The 18,037-nt window shown below is 36.9% G+C and overlaps 1 protein-coding gene across 6 annotated transcripts in view; it reads right to left on the bottom strand.

Annotated features, from left to right (window-relative positions):
* Nucleotides 1-952: 952 nt before the first annotated feature.
* The window catches only part of LOC116165960 (zinc finger protein basonuclin-2-like), a 348,284-nt gene continuing 331,199 nt past the window's right edge, over nt 953-18,037 (bottom strand). For all 6 annotated transcript variants that reach the window (XM_031480744.1, XM_031480746.1, XM_031480747.1 and 3 more), the window contains 2 exons: nt 6,055-6,290; nt 953-4,846 (listed from right to left, as the gene is read on the bottom strand). In XM_031480744.1, the coding sequence (XP_031336604.1) occupies nt 1,667-4,846; nt 6,055-6,290 (3,416 nt within the window). In that variant the 3' untranslated portion in view covers nt 953-1,666. The remainder of the gene's footprint in view (nt 4,847-6,054; nt 6,291-18,037) is intronic.

Below are 18,037 nucleotides of genomic sequence, written 5' to 3'. Positions count from 1 at the left end.
TTGTTTATCACTTAATTGTATTGAAACATGTAATGCAATGTAACCGAGCGCGAATGTCACCCCTTGTTGCATTAGAAAGGATTGTTGTAAAATTACCTTCCATAGAATGAACTTATGCGCATAATTCTTTTAATAAATTTAACTATAAATTAACTTATTAATAAAGTGACATTAACAATAGGAATAGTATTGTTACTATCTTTCAATCTGTAATACCTACCTACATACTAAATTTTAATGATGGTTACCACAACGATATAGATAGATTTTAGTTGGGGTCCACATTTAAAAATCTTTGTCGCTGCCACTGTGTTTAAAACTGCCGCGATGTTCTATGGCAAACAATTAATCCATAAAACCAAAGTTTCTAACGGTGCTGTTGTAGCTACCGTCCGATAGATAGCGGCAGCTGTATCAAAAACTGGCACCTTACAATTTTTTGTAGCGCCTTCCTCTTTTTGAAATCGCAAATCTGAATCTGTTCCTGGGTATTACAGTTTTTAGAAACCATTTCATTCTTTATATCGTTTTGTCTGCATGTAACAATATACTGGACGCGAAGTGTAAGCACTTTTCCTTTGGGAAAATTATAGGTATACTTTCCAGGAATCTTAGAAACTCAGTTCCTCCTTAAGCTCCTAAGAAATTTTTGTTCTGGGAAATATTTTCCCCGTTTCTGCCATTCTCTTTCATAAGTGACAAGTCATACTTTGGCGCCTTTGGGAACTTTTTAAACGTCCTGTACCTACCCGGTTGCTTACTTCAAAGTCTATCGAAATCGAACGTCATGTAGGTGAAGTAAAAAGAGATCCAGTGACAGCTACAGTTTAATTAAGCCCAGAGGTATATTGGTCAATGTACACAATGATTTTACATCATTTAATAAATAACATTTAGAATGTATTGTTTACAGTTTGACAAATGTAACATGTTATGTTTTGCTGTATTTATACATTAATATAATGAATATTACAGCTAGAATTTTAAAAAGAAAATTTACATCGTTTTAAGAAACCTGACTTAAAAGAGGAACACAGAACTTACAAGTAATATATTGTTAAAAAGCTTAGTATACAAGAGCACTAACTGTATAATCGTATACATTGAGGACAATTCTAGAATAGAACCTTTTAAGAATACCTCTGCAATTCGTCCAACAGTGATAGTAAATATATACATCTATACAAATACAGACATAGCATAATATATACAAAGTTATTGCACATTTAAATATACACTTTTGTCTACAGTTCATCACTAAATACTTTGCAAAGTATCCAGACACGCAACTTGCAATCGCTACATAAAAGGATTAACAGATAAATACTGCGCGCGTCGCGCTACTTTGAAAAGTACTAGGTCTCCAAATGAGCAATTTTAATACTACAAATTCGGGATGATCGATTTTGTTCAGAGTTTTCTAGAGATCGCGTTTAATTATCTATCAATGAGTATTCCAACGACTGGCATTCTTAAATCTACAGGATATATTCATTTAAACCTTTTTACAAAACTAAAATAACATTTATACTTATAAACAACGCAATAAATAAAAAAACTGGCTTTAATTAAATTCAAATATTTAACAATCACACATAGTAGCGCTTAATTAGTAAAGTTACCACCAAAATGGCATTGATTTAAAGATGCCACCGTTCTGAAATGGTCACGACACGTTACCTTTCGGTTCTTTCTTATTTACCAAATGTAAATGCAAGGAAGAGTTCTCCGAGTGTAAGTTCCTTTTTGTTCTCGACATGAATACCTTTGGACACCCAATAACTTTACACTTGAACATATCTAACAAATGGTTCGATTCACAATGTTCTTTTAACTGCACTGAACTACGAAAAGTTGCTTTGCAAAACCGACATGGCAAATGTCCATCTTTATCGGGCGTGGGCATATCTTCGTCAATGGAATGAATTAGAGGTAACGGATCGGGCGAGGAACTGGTTGGAGGTGGTGACGCTGGTGTTGGAGAATTCGACGCCGACGATCGTTCTCTTCGCGTCAAAGCCGAGCCATTCATATGCGAGAAATGATTGAAGCTGCCCAAGGGGAAAGGTAAACCGCTAAGAGGAGGAAGAAGAAAAGGAGGCGGAGGGATTCGGTCACCATTTAACACCAGTTGATTAAAATTAACGGGCGAGGTAGGAATATGATGATTTTTCAATGCTTCCTCTGCATACAACCGCGCAAAGAAATCTCCTTGTAACGTGGGGCTGCTAGCCAGAGATGGAAAATGCGACTTTTCTAACATGCTCGATCCCTTATCCGTTGTGGATAACAGCTTCCGGTGTAAATTTAAATTAGCACTGTGACGGTCTCTACTTCGTTTGGATGGAAATGCCGCGTTACATCCGTCTACGTTGCACTTGTGCATCAACTTTAAATGTACGTTTTGGTAATGGGTTTTAACGCCAAAATGGTTTTGAAAGATTTTTCCACACGCAGCACAGCGCCTGGGATTATCTTTATCAATAGGAACATCCATTGTACTTATAAATTGTCCGTTATCGAACAAGCCGAACAACTGATTCTGGCTACTTTCATCGGGAGAATCTGGGCTGTTGGAGCTGCCACCTGATGACGCTTGCGATCTTGCGGGACTCGGAGGACCGCCTCCCATCATAAACCCCAAAGGGGCCAAATGCGGATTCGGTACGCCTAAACCCAAGTGTAAACCTTGCGTCATTAGGTCACCAAAGTTGCCATGAGATAAACTTTCTAAGTGGCGAAGGGCGTTGGACGAGTCGAACGATTCATCGCTTCGATTACTTTCTACGGTACTCGCCGGACGGTCGTTGTCCTCCACGTTTTCCGTTTCGTGAAAAGGCCTCTCTTTTTTCAACTTATCCGTCGAAAACAATGGAGCCAAGCTAGTTTTAATTTCGTTGTAAATTCCGGCTTCTGACTCATTCGCGTTGACATCCGCCGTACTTTTGCCTAAATTTATCGGCATATCTTCTTCATCTTTATGCTCTTTAGAATCTTTGGCCGCAGGTATTGGTGTTTCCTTTTGTAAGTCCTGCTTGTCTAAATTCCGATCCGAGTACGCGTCGTTGGATGATTCACCGTCACTAACACCATCGTCTGTTATTACAGGCACGGAACACTTGGTTGGATTTTGACTTTTGCGTTTTCGTTTATTTGTGGAAAGATTTAGTTCGTCTTTAAGACTGTGTGTATCAATAATGCTGACTGAATCTTCGTTGCTGTCGGCGTTGCTTACGATATCTTCTTCCACATCGGACACGGACATTTTGAATCTTTTGGATGACATACTGAAGTCTTCCGGGAGGTCAGAAACGCCGTTGGAGCAATCCATTCGCTCCCCGTCTTCATCTTCGTCGCCCCCAACTACTACAATGCCGTCGTCTTCGTAATCGTCGTCATCTTCATGATTACTACTGCTAGTGGAAGTGAGCGCTAAGATGTTGTTGTCGTATACGGCCTTTCTATCTTCACTTTTTTCTTCGCTTCCAGCTCTATGAATGCTAAGATCGAGACTGTGCTTGAAATCCAAGTTGCTGAGGGCAGAATGGTGTCGAATGTCGGGCGGCGGGGTTAGTATAGGAAATGAGCCGAACGGGTTTAAGCTGTTTAGGGCGGTTGCTGGTAGAGGTAAACCTGGTGCCGACGGCAGTAACATCGGGTGAGGTTGAGCACTTCTACCATCGTTGGGTGAAATCTTTCTACGTAAATGGGGAGAGTGTAGTTTGGGATTTGGATTGGCGCTGTGGCGGTTTCTAGATCTTCGTGAGCTAAACATCATGTTGCACCCTTCGACTGTGCACTTGTGCATTTCTCGCAAATGTACGGCGGAGAAGTGTATTTTTAAAGCTCCTTTATCGCAGAAAGTTTTCAAGCAAACGTTACATTGCACTCGTTTTTTCCCGGTCGCGGGATTAATAAATTGCGTACCTAAATTTAGCGGTAGGCCCGGGGAACCCCATTGGCGTTTGGTTGGTGTTATCGGTTTTCTACCCGAAACGATTCGTGGTTGTCGTAAAGCTTTGGCGGAATCTTTGTCACGGCTCAAATTTAAAGCGCTGTGGGAGTCATTGTCGTCATCTTCGGAACCCACTTCGCTAGTTCCACCGGTCGTTACACATTCGATGATACCAGCAGGAGATTTGCTACGTACATTTAATCCGGTTGACATCAAGCTACTAAAGGATGAAGCCACTAAACTTGCCGCCGCTAAAGAGTTGGCCGATACTGCCGCTGCCATTGCTGCGGCGGAGTGATTTAGTGATGTTGGTAGTGACGATGTGGGTAGGGGCGGTGGTGGACACATCGGTAGGGAGGTACTTATGCTTAGATTTAAACTTCCAGGAGTATCACTTTCGGAAACTTTCCGTCGCATCGATAAATCGGGGGTCGGTTGGCAAGGAAAGCCCGCAAGTCCCGCGCCTAGTTTTCGAAAATCGAACGGTTGCATGTTTTGAAGGCGGTTCAGTGGAGATGCTGTTATCGAGTTGTTTCCGTACATGGTTTTTGTTGCGGAGCTGACAGAATCGGTTATTGATGGCATTTTTAGGAAATTTAACGATTGTTTTTGGTGAGGTGACATAGTTGGTAACCAAGATGGATGGAAAGCTGAAGGTGAGAAGGTTGGTGGTGATGGACGACGATTTGGTGACATCGCCCGACGCGGATTCGATGGGGGACGATGACCGAGGCGCTCCAGCGTTGACTCCTGGTGAAGCGCTTGTTGAGCTAATAGTAATTGCTGGGTAATTGCACGTGTTTCGCCAAATCTTAAGAACTGTTGAAGAACCAAGGGTTCTTCTTCAGGACTGCAGATACTCCATCGATCCAATGTGCTGCCGTGTGCTTCCTTTAACAATAAAGGATAATGTAAACATTGATGCCGTAAAGCGAGACTTGTTCCTCGGAATTTGGGTTTTTCACTAGGTAACTTTTTAAAAATAAACGAAAAGTGTCTGCTTAAATTCAAGGAACAAGTACCTATAGATACGTGTAAAAAAATTAAACATTAAAAGCGTATCGGTGCTTTATTTAAAGGTAGTCTGCTGAATGTCTCTTATAGTTTATTTCCTGCACACCGTAAGCCTATAAACAATCCAATTTTAGGAACTTGAGAAAGTGATTATTAAATCAAGTTGCAATACACATTAATTAATTTATTTTATTTAGTCTAAGTAAAATTAGCGCGTCACAATGAATTATATCAAGCAAGCGGCGGATAGGCAACTTTCTACCTACATGTAGAAAAAGGCGATAGGTACCTGGGCATTTGCCTTCGAATTTGTTTTGTAATTTGAAAATAAAGAGGTAGGTAATTGCTGAAAACCTGTACGGTAATTATATATTCGCAAATCGTGCATTTAAGTGCAACTCGGTTTATTAGCTAGTAAACAAACTGTGTCATTATTGACAGAAGTGTTCCATTATTCAAAATACGAATTCGACGATTTAAAAATCAGCAAGAGGGTTATTTGAAAAATTATACCTACCATAAAATTATTACCTCTCTCAAAAATGATATGCAAAACGCTCTATAATTTTATCGTCTGTAATTCAAAATTCACCTTCCCAACGTTCCACGAAATTGGCTAGTTCGCTATTTTAAATATTAATAAGGGGTAAATACATTCGTGCCATGAAACAAAATTGTCTCGCAAATATACGAATGTACGTGTATATTTATCTAAAATTTTGAACATTTTTGAGTTTGTTTCTCGAACGAAAAACACACAATCTTTGTGAAAATAAATTTTGAAACCCAAACAGTAAGCCGCCGGACAACTCGACCGAGAAGAGTAATAATACAAATACATTTCGGCCTAGTTAAAAAAACAAACAATCGACGTGATTTTTATTCAAAAATAGCGTATTTAAAATATTCTGAATATTTATGAGCGGGTATATAATTACGGGATGTTTTCGACTTTTTTTGGAGATGATGCGACAATTTAAGTTTGAGATTTTAATTATGAAAGAAGGTCGAATTTAAATTTTCATTTAATTATATAAGGATGAAATTTTTACGAATTGAAAGTACCTAATATAAAAGCGCCCTACCTGCAGGATGTATCCTCTAGCGTAATCGTCGGGTGTCCATCCAAATCCATGCAATACTTGTAAAACTTGATCCTTTTGAAGTACGGAGAACAAGCGGTCCAGAAGGATTTTTAAACGAATTGGTAAAGCTTGACATCCGTAAAGCACTAAACTCGCGATATCGAAGGCGACATTTGGTTGCACAGGTTCAGGAGCACTGTTGGTGAAGAGATGTCTTGTGCCCAACTTGTCCAGTGCTGTAAACCAAGTGGGGGAATTAGACAGCGTGCGCATTTGGAGGCGGGATTTTTTGGGGGGGTATAGGGTGGTTATATTGACAAGGTGGACGATGTAGGTGACGCGAAAAGGTGACTCGTAACCCTTCTCAGGGGTCAGGGGAATAAGATCCTATGAATCTCTCCTTCCTTCTACGCGTTGTCGTTACATAAGTTAACAGCATAAGTAAAGCACATTTTTAAATCTTTCATATACGAACGATTTAGATATGTGGGAAATTATTTCATTCTTCCAAAGCTCGTAGAGAAGGAAACGAATTTTCGCGTATCTGGGGCAGTTTACCTTTAAACACGGAGTAAAAAGTGTGCTAGATGGCGCAAAGAGCACAACGAAGTACCTTATACTTTAAAATAATTTTATTGACTACTTTTTACGCAAACATCCCAACCTAGTCAAATTTATATGTTGAGTGACAATTGGGCCATGCAAAATGCTTCTGTGGCAAAATCTTGCTTGCACTTAGATACAATATAGGAAAATAAAGCACTTTGCCGTGTCATTTAATAAAAATCATCACAATTTCCACATTTGTGGTTTTCTAACGATAGGGAAGAAAGGGTGTAATATTATCCTAGACACAAAATACAACTTTATCTTAATCATTGTCTATAAATGCAAGTATACCAACCTATACTAGAATAAGTACCTGTATAACTTAGGCAAGTTTCCGTTTTGCATCAGGTTCAATTATTTTTGCTATTAATTGTAGAGTTACCCAAACCGCTTGCACACTGTTTACTAAATCGTGGCCTACAAAGTCACTGAATAATAATATGTGCATCATGCACCATTTATGAAATATGCGGCAGCTATTTTGGTGGTCTTCTTATTTGGCATAATACATCAGACGTTATCAAAATCTTCTACGCTATAAATATGCAAAAGAGTACCTAAGTAAATTATGGTAAAATGTTTGATGAAAAATACAAGAAGTGGTACAACCTAAATGTAGGCGCGAGCAATCAAGTGTATCGACACGCGGCGTGGCGCTTCGCGAAGTGTAATTGTTCAATGGATTTCGCTATTGAGACCATGTCCTCTTATTTAAAATATTCATTGTTGATTTATGGAATTGATGCAAAACTACATAGTTTCGCCCGCTTCTCTCCGTAATATATAATTTTTATTAAAAAAATCAAAAAATCATTCTTGAATAAGAGAAAGCAAAATGCCAGAGTTGGTGAGAGTGGGAGACCTTGTAATCATCGGAAATGACATGTCTAAACGTCTGGATTGTCCAATAGGAATCGTAACTGAGACACTAGAAGGAAAGAATGGTCACGTTCGAACTGTTCGAGTGAAGACAACCAGAGATCAGTTCAACGGCTCTATAAAATGGAGTTAAATGAAGAGGATCATTCCTCTCCCTGACTTATCAAGGAATTGTGGTGGGAAGATGTTGGAGAAAGATGTATTTTCACGATTTAATTTAAATAACCCATATTTTGATAATTATAATGAAATCTGTAGTTCTTTTGGGCATCGAAATCACACGTTTCGCCCTTTCTCCAGCGAAATTGGTAGGTATCCATTAAGAGTGTTCCACGTTACGAATCCAAAAATGACCACCAAAATTATGAGAGGCAAATTTTAGTTCTTGGATACCAAGCGATTCATATTTTCTGCGCCTTTTGAACAGCAACGCCCCAATCAATGTAATGTCAAATTTACGGCCTACTCGGCACTGGTAGCTACAATTTTACTTAAATCGATCGAACAGGCAACACGCAAGTGAGCCATCCGTAAAGTGTGTGATTTTAAGGATTGTAGGATAATTCGCCCCCGAAAATTCGCCCCGGTAAATTCGCCCCGGTAAATTCGCCCCTAAAAATTCGCCCCCGGAATAGTCGCCCCCAAGAAAACTCGCCCCCAAGTAAATTCGCCCCCGGACTATTCGCCTCCGTAAGATTCGCCCCAGAAAATTCGCCCGGGAAAATTCGCCCCCAAGAAAACTCGCCCCCAAGACATTGGCCCCGGACTATCCGCCTCCGTAAGATTCGCCCAGAAAGATTCGCCCCGGAAAATTCGCCCCCGGCAAGTTCTTCCCCGACAAATTTGCTCCTGGAAGATTCGCCCCCGGCGATTCCGCTCCCGTAGGATTCGCCCCATAAGATTTATTAATCCTCGGAGGTAACAGAGCCAGCAGTTCATAAAATGAATTTTGTTTAATTTTAATTTTTTTTGTAATAACTGTGTTGATTTTGAGTTTGTTATAAACTCGTGTGAAAAAATAGTTTTGAGTATTGAAGATCGGTTTCATGTGGTGCTGGTAAGTTTTGTATTATTTTTTAATTAGGTAGTTAGATTTACTGAAAGAAAAGAATTTTGTGCACGATTTTCTAAGATTTTAAATATTACAATCCTAATAGACGAAGAGTTCATTTTATTGTAAATCAAACACAATATTTCACCTTTCGTAATCCAAAAATCTGAAAATCAAACTGAAAACAGCAAAAAAGGAACTCTTATGGCATCAGTAATAAAAACGTGTCTGTATTGGTTGTTGGGGGCAAATACTCCGGGGGCGAATTTACTTGGGGCGAATATTCCGTGGGCGAATTTACTTGGGGGCGAATATTCCAGGGGCGAATTTTCGAAGGCGAATTTACCGGGGCGAGTCTTCCGGGGCGAATTTACCGCACACCATTTTAAGATCTGCATTGGTTTTGATTTTATGATATGGGTCCCAGGTATGAAAGAACTGCAGGGCGGTGCAAAGAGCATTATGGCATGTAAAATCTCCGATGTCTTCATGCACCCAAGGGGTTGCTCTTCTAGTCGTCACATGCGTTTTGTTATCAACACCATGCATTGCTCATCGTGCCTTTCTTGGTGTCGTCCTTGCACTATCCTGGGACCAATTGAACCTTGTAGTTCTTCTTCATTATGGTGGTCAATGTATAAAAAATCCGGGTTGGAGACTAGCTCCAGTTTGGACATCATACACAAGTTATTTGGCAATATTCTTCACTAACGAGCTTGCTTGCTTTTTTAATCCACCTGCAACAAATTTTTGAGAAGGTTGCTTGAACTGATGATACGTATTTCACTTAAGTTTGATTAAAGAATAATGCCGAAAATTTGTTGAAAAAATGGTAAATTGCCGAGTATTTAATTTAATTATAACTTGGAATAATTTAAATGTAAGTGTCAGTTATCTATGCCTTCATTATTTCGATCGCCAAGTGTAGCTACTTGCAGGTAATCGAGATTTAATTATGAGGGTTACTACGCAGAACATTTAAATTATAATTTTCATTATTATTATCCACTTTAAGTACTTTAGTACATTTTAACGATCCAAATCTAATGGTTCGGTTTTTGTAAAAGAGCGTACAAGAAAAACAAATTTTTATTTCACGTGTCACAATAGAGTTTGGAGAGGTTAAATTATAACGCTTAATTTGATTTCGTGATGAAATTTAACACAAATGTAGCAACAAAACCCTATTATGTAGCAATAATACAAAGCGGGATTAAGTCCACTGTTCGTTTACTAGTATCCTGCTAAGCAACTGTGTCCTAATGTTTTTAACTTTCTTTGCCGAAAGGCCACCCATGTTGTGCCTGCTGAGTATGTTTTGGTCACAAACAATACAAAAATGGGATTATAAGCGAAATGCCATTTTTTCATTAAAATATAATCCCCGGTTCTATTTTAGAAGATGTAGCGAACTAATACTTCAAGTGAGCTTCAACAGATACCTACTTTTTTTTGGGTAGCCTTCCTGTCACCCTTGATAGGTCTGTGAAGGATTTTATGTGACAACTACACGCATTATGGCATTCTTATATTATAGAGAGCTATTAAGAATGTAAAACAAGTCGTTACGGTGGTGTTTACAAGTCGTAAAGGAGACCAGATAATATATATTTTTCATTCGGGTTCCTTTAAGGCATTGGGCACCGACGTACCTGAATTCTTTCTAATGTAAAACTGTGGTTTTGGTGTTGAACAAAAAATATTATAGTCGATGTGACAATCTACGACGAAAATAACAGCACGTTCTCTAAACGTCATTATATTAGTAATTGAAACTAACATTACGAGTAAAAATTCCATTAATTTTTAAAATATTTTAAACAAAATTGGTTTCCTTTGAATGATTAGTACGGCCAGTTAGTTTTCTGAATACCGTGACGAAGGGATAACAATAAATGGCGCTTGCATATTTTTCATATAGGTATACGTTTACCTGCAGTTTCGGGCGGACCTATTTCGAAGAGTATAATCACCTTAAAAAATTACCTTTTTATTATGAACTTTAAATTACCATGAAAAATACTACCTATTTTATTAAAATTAATTTGACCATTTTTCGGAACCTCTTTCGCCGGTGATTGAAGAACTGTTATTCGTCAAATATTAATTAAAATCAATTACCGTCAATGCCAAAAACTGTTACTTATGTTTGGCGACTGGAATTTTCTTGGTCACAATAACGCTCCGTGCATGAACGAACATACCAATATCACACCTATATCTATTTATATTTTAGTTTTTCCAGAAAACCGCAATCACGGTTTAATTAAGCAGCAGTAAATGTTTCATTATACGGATCACTTTGTGTATTGTACAAACTAGCAAAGTAACAGAAAATATTTCTTATGATTCAGTTGCAAAAATGATGGATGATGGTGGAAAGTTGTACATGACCCCAAATTTGTTTGGACAACTCGGTTCATCTACACACTATCCAAACGGAAAAAAACCATTTTATGAACCCTTTTCAATACAATGACAAATAATTCATATGGAATGAACAATTTTCATTTTTGAGCCAAGAATTACTGCACGAATTTCCCCAAAACTTCCCAAAAAACTTAAAAAAGAAACAAATCATTACGGAATTGTGGGAGGTGTCTTTTAAATAAACGTTGTCAATGACAATTTTCATTTTTCGGCCCAAGAAGTATGCACTAAGGCAGGAATTTTCAAAAACTGAATCACTGTTTTGTAGTAGCTTCTAAACACACATTTTCGATCCTCAATTTACACCAATTGGTGGAATTTTCATTTCTTTTCATTTCGAATATATGGTTGGATAGTTTCCTATTCAAGACTGTGAAGATTTATGAGAGATTCCAGAAACTTCAACTTTTTGTGGACAATCGTCGATGTTCTTCCATTGCCGAGAAAATAATTGCACTTTAACCAAGATTTATTCGTGAAAAGCTAATTTTTTCGAATTCGGGGTCTTTATGGTAAGCACTGGAAAGGCGAGGAGAGAGGTGTTCTAGTTCCTTACTACCACCCCGTTCGAACGTTCCAAATCTAGAGCTTCCCGAGCCGTCTTTTCTTCGTATGGTTCTAACGTCACTCAAAATCACTGCTAAAATAAACGAAAAATTGTTGATTCAGTCAATTTTTCTTTTTTTCTAAAGTTTTCCCGAAAAGAGAGTTTTTCAAGGAGGAATGGCCTCAAAATGAACCACCGTTTACAATATTTAATAATAAACCGTTTTTATATATCAGAGGAATCATCGTAGAATGCTTGTGTTTGAAGCAATAGCTTTGTGCCACCATTCTTTCATGATCGTAAACGTACCATTGTACTGGTTTTTAGTGAAGTAACGAGATCCTTTCAACTACAATAATAAAACCATATCATTATTTGTACCTACATGATTTTTAGTTTGAGGGACATTTCTATAGAGTTACCTATACAGGGTGGTGACTTGCGTAACGCATCATAGGGATTTCAATGTAAAATTCATAACATGCGATTATTGGCTCCCGAAATTATTTTAGAGCAAAAATGTATTAAGGTTTTTTGTAGAAACAAATTTTTTATGTCAATAAACCGTATTAGTTTTCAATTTTTTGCATAATAAAGACGGAAAATTGGAAAAATAAAACCCCCATCTTATCAATAATCTGTGATGCCATGGAATTTTATAATAGAAAAGCTACGCCAATATCCGTCATGCCATGGAATGTCTGCTATAAAACAAATCAAATTCTATCAAAAAAGTATTATATTTAGAACAACATAAAGAAAGACCAAATTACCAAACACGGTTTCCTAATATAACAATTTACAATAAATGTTCGAATAAGTCCCCATTACATGCAAGACAGTAACCAAGTCGATCATAAAATTCGTTTCGAACGGCTGCTAATTGATAATTGGATATCTTTTTGTTTTAGAAAATTCCATGGCATCACAGATTATTGATAAGATGGGGGTTTTATTTTTCCAATTTTCCGTCTTTATTATGCAAAAAATTGAAAACTAATACGGTTTATTGACGTAAAAAATTTGTTTCTACAAAAAACCTCAATACATTTTTGCTCTAAAATAATTTGGGGAGCCAATAATCGCCTGTTATGAATTTTACATTGAAATCCCTATGATGCGTTGCGCAAGTCACCACCCTGTATATGTAGGTGTCCTTGAGTCGATGATAGTAAAAAAGATAGTGATATTTGACACTAAACAACGTACCCTAAATATCTAGTACTATATTTCCGCAGTGACCGATAAAGTTTCAAAAATCCTATCAAAGTAAGGTATACAGTGGGCTTATTTGATGTTCCTTGGGATAAGTGATTTTTCTAAAATTTAGTTCGTTCAAAGCGAAAAGAAATGTCAGTGTGGTGCAAAAAAGTATTCTACAAAATTTGATTGATTAAATAGTTGTCTAAACAGAGAAAATAAAGTACCTTAATCATTATCATCGGCAATCAAATTTGGTGGGATATGTGCTCCAAGCAATTTTAGTGAGTTGTATATAAACTCACTGGGTACATACCAGCTTCTTGCTCGAGTGCAAATGGTAATTATAGAGCTTTTGACTATTGCTATACTGCAACTAGCGAACTGATGGTACGATCTCATTGTTCTAGGAATAATGACCAATCTGAGTAAGGATATGTCACCAGGTAGCTCGAAAATAAAGAAAGGATGTAGATCTTGGACACGATGAATAATTAAAAAACATTTCCACTAATTATACGTACACAATCTGACGTCATTATCAATAAATTGTTATATCGGAGTAATAGAAATCGTGGTGTGCTATTACGTTTTTTTATTGTCGTGACATTGAAATAATAAATTTGAAGAATTTGATTACATCAGCTTATTTATTGTAGTTTCCAATTTCTGTGATTATCCGATAGAACTTTGTTGACTTTGAGTATGGTATATGCGGATGTAGGTATGAAAATTAGTACCTACCCAGTTTTTGACAACACGATTCACGAAAAACGTTTTTAGATGATAGCATCCGTTATTCTCTGGGAATCTCAATTCGAATTTAAAGATATGGGATCTAAATTGTAAAAGCCATCAGACTCGGGTGCTTGGGGGCGGTGTAGGTCCTGAGGTCGAGGCCGGGCGGTGGCAAGTGACAGGCACGCAGTCCGCCCTTTGCCAGTCTAGAATTAGTTTGCGGCAGCTATAAAGCCTACATCTATCCGTCTGTATACCTCATATAATATAATGCATGTCTTAAAGTCATCTTTCAGGCCAATGTAATTAAAAGACGTAACCGTCTAGCGTCATCCTAAGGAAATCACAGCCGTATATGTGTCACCTTTTTTGAAATTTATGAAAATACCTCTCCAAAATGGGGGCAATTATAATGACTTTTATAATTACAAAAATTATAAAGATTCTAGTTTGTTAAGTTTCCTATTTAAGTCGGCAACTTCAAAGGTGGTAATTTTCAGTCGTCGTCGGAAGGTGGTCGCCCCCCATGTTCACCTGTATAACATTCGGCGACAAACGACAATTTTAATTTGTACCTGTCACCTTTCCTTTTCAAAGGACTACGGCCACGCTCTGACTTATGTCAATTCCATTAGAAAGGTCTTTGTTACAATCCTTCGCAGGGGGAATTAAATTAATTATAAAGTCCTGTAGGTAAAATTAGCATTTAACGTCAATGGTCTTCAATTTTGCACGTTAGTCTTTTTTCCAAATATAAGTAATTTATAATTTGACAAGAATAATGTCGTAATTTTAGTGTAAGACGTGCAATTACGAGTCATTTCTAACTAATGTGTATGGGAACAATTACTTATTCCGAGTAAAAATGTAAAGTACGAATGTAATTTTCTTTTTTTCGAAGAGGTGTGTCCAAAATTGCACTTGTAAATTTAGCAAAATTACACAGTTACATTAAAGTGATACTTTTAGTCGTCCAAAGGCACCGAATAATTTTGTAATTATTGCTAGTTTATGTAAATCGAGGCACGATCAATATAGAAGATAAAACATATCTGAATTTATAACCATGAAAGTTTGTGACTTTTTTGGTCTATTATAGGCCCGCTTTTAGATGTGGGTATCGATATACCTCCCGAAAATATAGCTAATCAGTAATTATATAGGATAATAGATTTCTGATATTGGACGAACCCCATGTCATATTGACGTGGATCTTCGGCCATAAATTACTATTATTCTAATAACGCGTTGTCCATTTTTGGGACGTTGATCAATGAAAATTACAATTTCAATGGATCGGGATAAATCAGTGCAATCGCATGGTGATGATTATTGGGTACGTATGTCGAAATAACAAAATTGACCTAATAAATGCCCTCATTTCTTGCAAATGCAGTACGATTTCAAATTGCGTGAGGCATGCAATGTAAATTTATTAGTGCAAAATCTCTCAGACTGGATGAAACACATACGCATTACGTATAAAACCACCTTACCGTAATTACTATCCATTCATGTGAGCCTATTTTTCTCTTTTTCTGTATCAAACAACCTCAAATTCACTAGTGCTTTCTTCTGCTTTATTTGCAATTACCTAACCCCAGTTTTGTTAAAATGTACTTAATCAAGTTAGCCATGAAAACAATGACGAAACACAATAATTGTTTCCCGAAATTGTCATGAAACCTTCATGTTCATGCCTACTTTATGTCAGAGAGAAAATTGACAGTGGCATCAGTAACACTTTCTCTGCCTACTTTTCCTGCGGCCTGTCACTTTACCAGACTCCTGTCCTCACTAACCCATTAAATTAATTATATTAAAAAAGGGAATTTCGGAAAAATGTAATACAAAACTCGTCACTTGACTCGGAAATTCAAGTACCCTCCCTCCTCGCCAGTAATGTACCATTTTCTTGAATCCGGATATGTAAGTAACTATTAACTGCCAATTGCCAATCAGCATTTATAAGTAAGTAGCTTACAAATTACAATTTTGGTACCGATTTTAATCTTGAAAGATTGGTGACGTTAAACTTGAACATAGAATCATCATAAAAAATTTTGAATAAGGAGGGTACCTATGGACCCAAAAATAATTGCTGATTATGATGAGAATGCTCCATGATAAAATCAAGTGAAATTCTGATTGAAACATTTCGTTGGAATCTAGAATCCATATAAGATGATCCAAATTCTCGTAGATCGCTTGAGTTTTGATTTACACGTAGATTTGGGGATGAACAAAGCCGCAAAATGGATTTCCAGGCTCATCACACAATGACAGAAACTTTCCAAGATAATTTGAATATTTTAATACAAGATATCGATATTCTTCCAAGAATTATGATTGGGGATGAAACCTGCGATTCCCAAAGGAATTGCTACAGTGGATGAATAATGGACCGAAAACGCAGTGTTCCGGAAGAAAATTGATGTTACGCGATAAATGCATGGTGCACAAGGGTCAAAAAGTTTGACATGTTATCGATAAATGTGGTTTCCTGGGCATCCGCCGAGAATTAGCATCTCCCAAGTTGTAAAAACACTCCCGAGATCAAAGATTTTGCTTCTAATGTTGGACCCAAAAGTTGCTGTTATCATGAATATTTTAAACCTAGGTATACCAAAAGGTATCGGTTTATTGCAGAAACGGTGGAATTAATGCCTTTAATTCCTATATTGTTCCATATCTAGGTAGAGTACATAAAAATGTCCCCAGGTATAAACTAAAATATTGCAAGTTTTGTTTAGGTATTAAACAGTGAATAATACTTGTTTTTAATTCATGCAGGTGCGCAATGACGATAAAAAGAATTACCTATTATTCACCGACGAGTGATGTATTGTTGTCGGCAAAGGCTAATTGAAGTTCATCGTCACCATACTTACGGCTAAGCAATTCACCGCATAACTTGTTTTTTAATATAAAATATGAATAAGTCAACTTGCGGTACTACTGAAAATTCCACAGGATTTACGATTCATTGTAAAAAGGTAAAACTTTAACTTATATCATTACGATTCAAATTTTAAATGCGAGAACAAATTATTGTCTTTTAATGTGTATTATTATCAAAAGGACCTCCTGAATGTGTTGTCTAGTCTACTTTAATTAAATTTTTCTTTTTTGGAAGTAAACCAAGTTCAGAGGTCACCTGTGAATTAAATTATCAATATAAAGCAACAATAAGGTGTATTTGAAGTGTAAAGGTACTTCCGTAAAATTATGAGAAATTTAAATTCAAACCATTAAGCCACCCCCAGTACCGTGGCAAAATGGCGCCCAACGTGGGGCATAGTGTATCTTCCGGTGCAACCTATACTTAGTCGACGAAGGATTCAAAATACATTTTTAAATGAACTCTACCTCTACTTGATAAGATTGTAAGAATAATTCTACTTTGCTCAATTATAAGGTTTATTCATCAATGAAAAATGAAAACGTAACTATGTGCACATGTAAAAATCCAATATGTTACCCGTTTAACAAAACGAAGTTGCATAACCACCATCTGGAATTTCTTTTTGTACTTTTGGGAGTATAAACTAATCGCCATAACCTTTATAATTAAGAAGATATTTAGTTTTTTTGACAATCGCCGTTTAAGGGTTAGTAAATATCTCCGACGATTTGTAGTGAAAGACTTTTGGTTAGTGGCTATTTAATATTTCAGTTTTCAGTCTCCGCACTCATTAAAAAAAATTGTGGAGCGGAAAAGGCTTATGATTAAAAGGCATAGAGCGAACGTTGATTATTTATTAGTGATTTCCTCTTCTAATTCTAACGTTGAGAATAAAAATTGAATGGTTCTCTTCATTTTAATATACACAGTCATCTCAATCAATAACGAGTTCATATAGTAGCTCGAACAATATCCCGGAAGAGCAACTCAATCTGTCAACAAAAAGGGGCAATATTTTCATTTTAAAGAAGCACCCTTGCTCTTTACCCCTTTGTTAAACAATATGGGTGCTAAGCGCTGTATAGAAATATGGAACACTGGGTGAAAAAGTTTACATTCATCTTAGTCAAATTAGCATGAGAGCACAGCCCACAATAACTTACTGCCTTGCTTGACATTATTAAATTCTATAATTAAGTTACCCATTAATTGCTCTTTCGGCAACAATGCGAACTGCGACCCTGAATGGATTTGTATTCATCTACTTCTTTTCGAATGAGAACTGTGATGTCATCGTGCCATTCATGTACTCGTCAAATCACGGAACAGTTGCGTGACAATTATGACAATGCTTGAGTACTTCAACAAAAAGCTATCTCCCATTGGTCGTCGCTTTTGATGACAAAGGCGGCCAATAAGAATGTGTACGACACAAATCATTGGAATTTAAAGGTATTGATTTTCAGGTAAGCACGCATTCAATTTAATATTTGTAAAATGTCGAATTCAATTACGCTTAAACTCATTTGTGGCATAAAATGAACCGGAAAGCTGGAGTATCTCAAATAATAGAACTAAAAATAAATAAATATATTTTTTGTTCTATTTTAGTATAAGGACTCAT

The sequence above is a fragment of the Photinus pyralis genome, unplaced genomic scaffold, assembly GCF_008802855.1.
Source record: "Photinus pyralis isolate 1611_PpyrPB1 unplaced genomic scaffold, Ppyr1.3 Ppyr1.4_LG3a, whole genome shotgun sequence".
Classification (NCBI taxonomy): domain Eukaryota; kingdom Metazoa; phylum Arthropoda; class Insecta; order Coleoptera; family Lampyridae; genus Photinus; species Photinus pyralis.
Note: the sequence above shows the minus strand (reverse complement) of the source record. Positions and strands in the feature narration are given on the sequence as shown.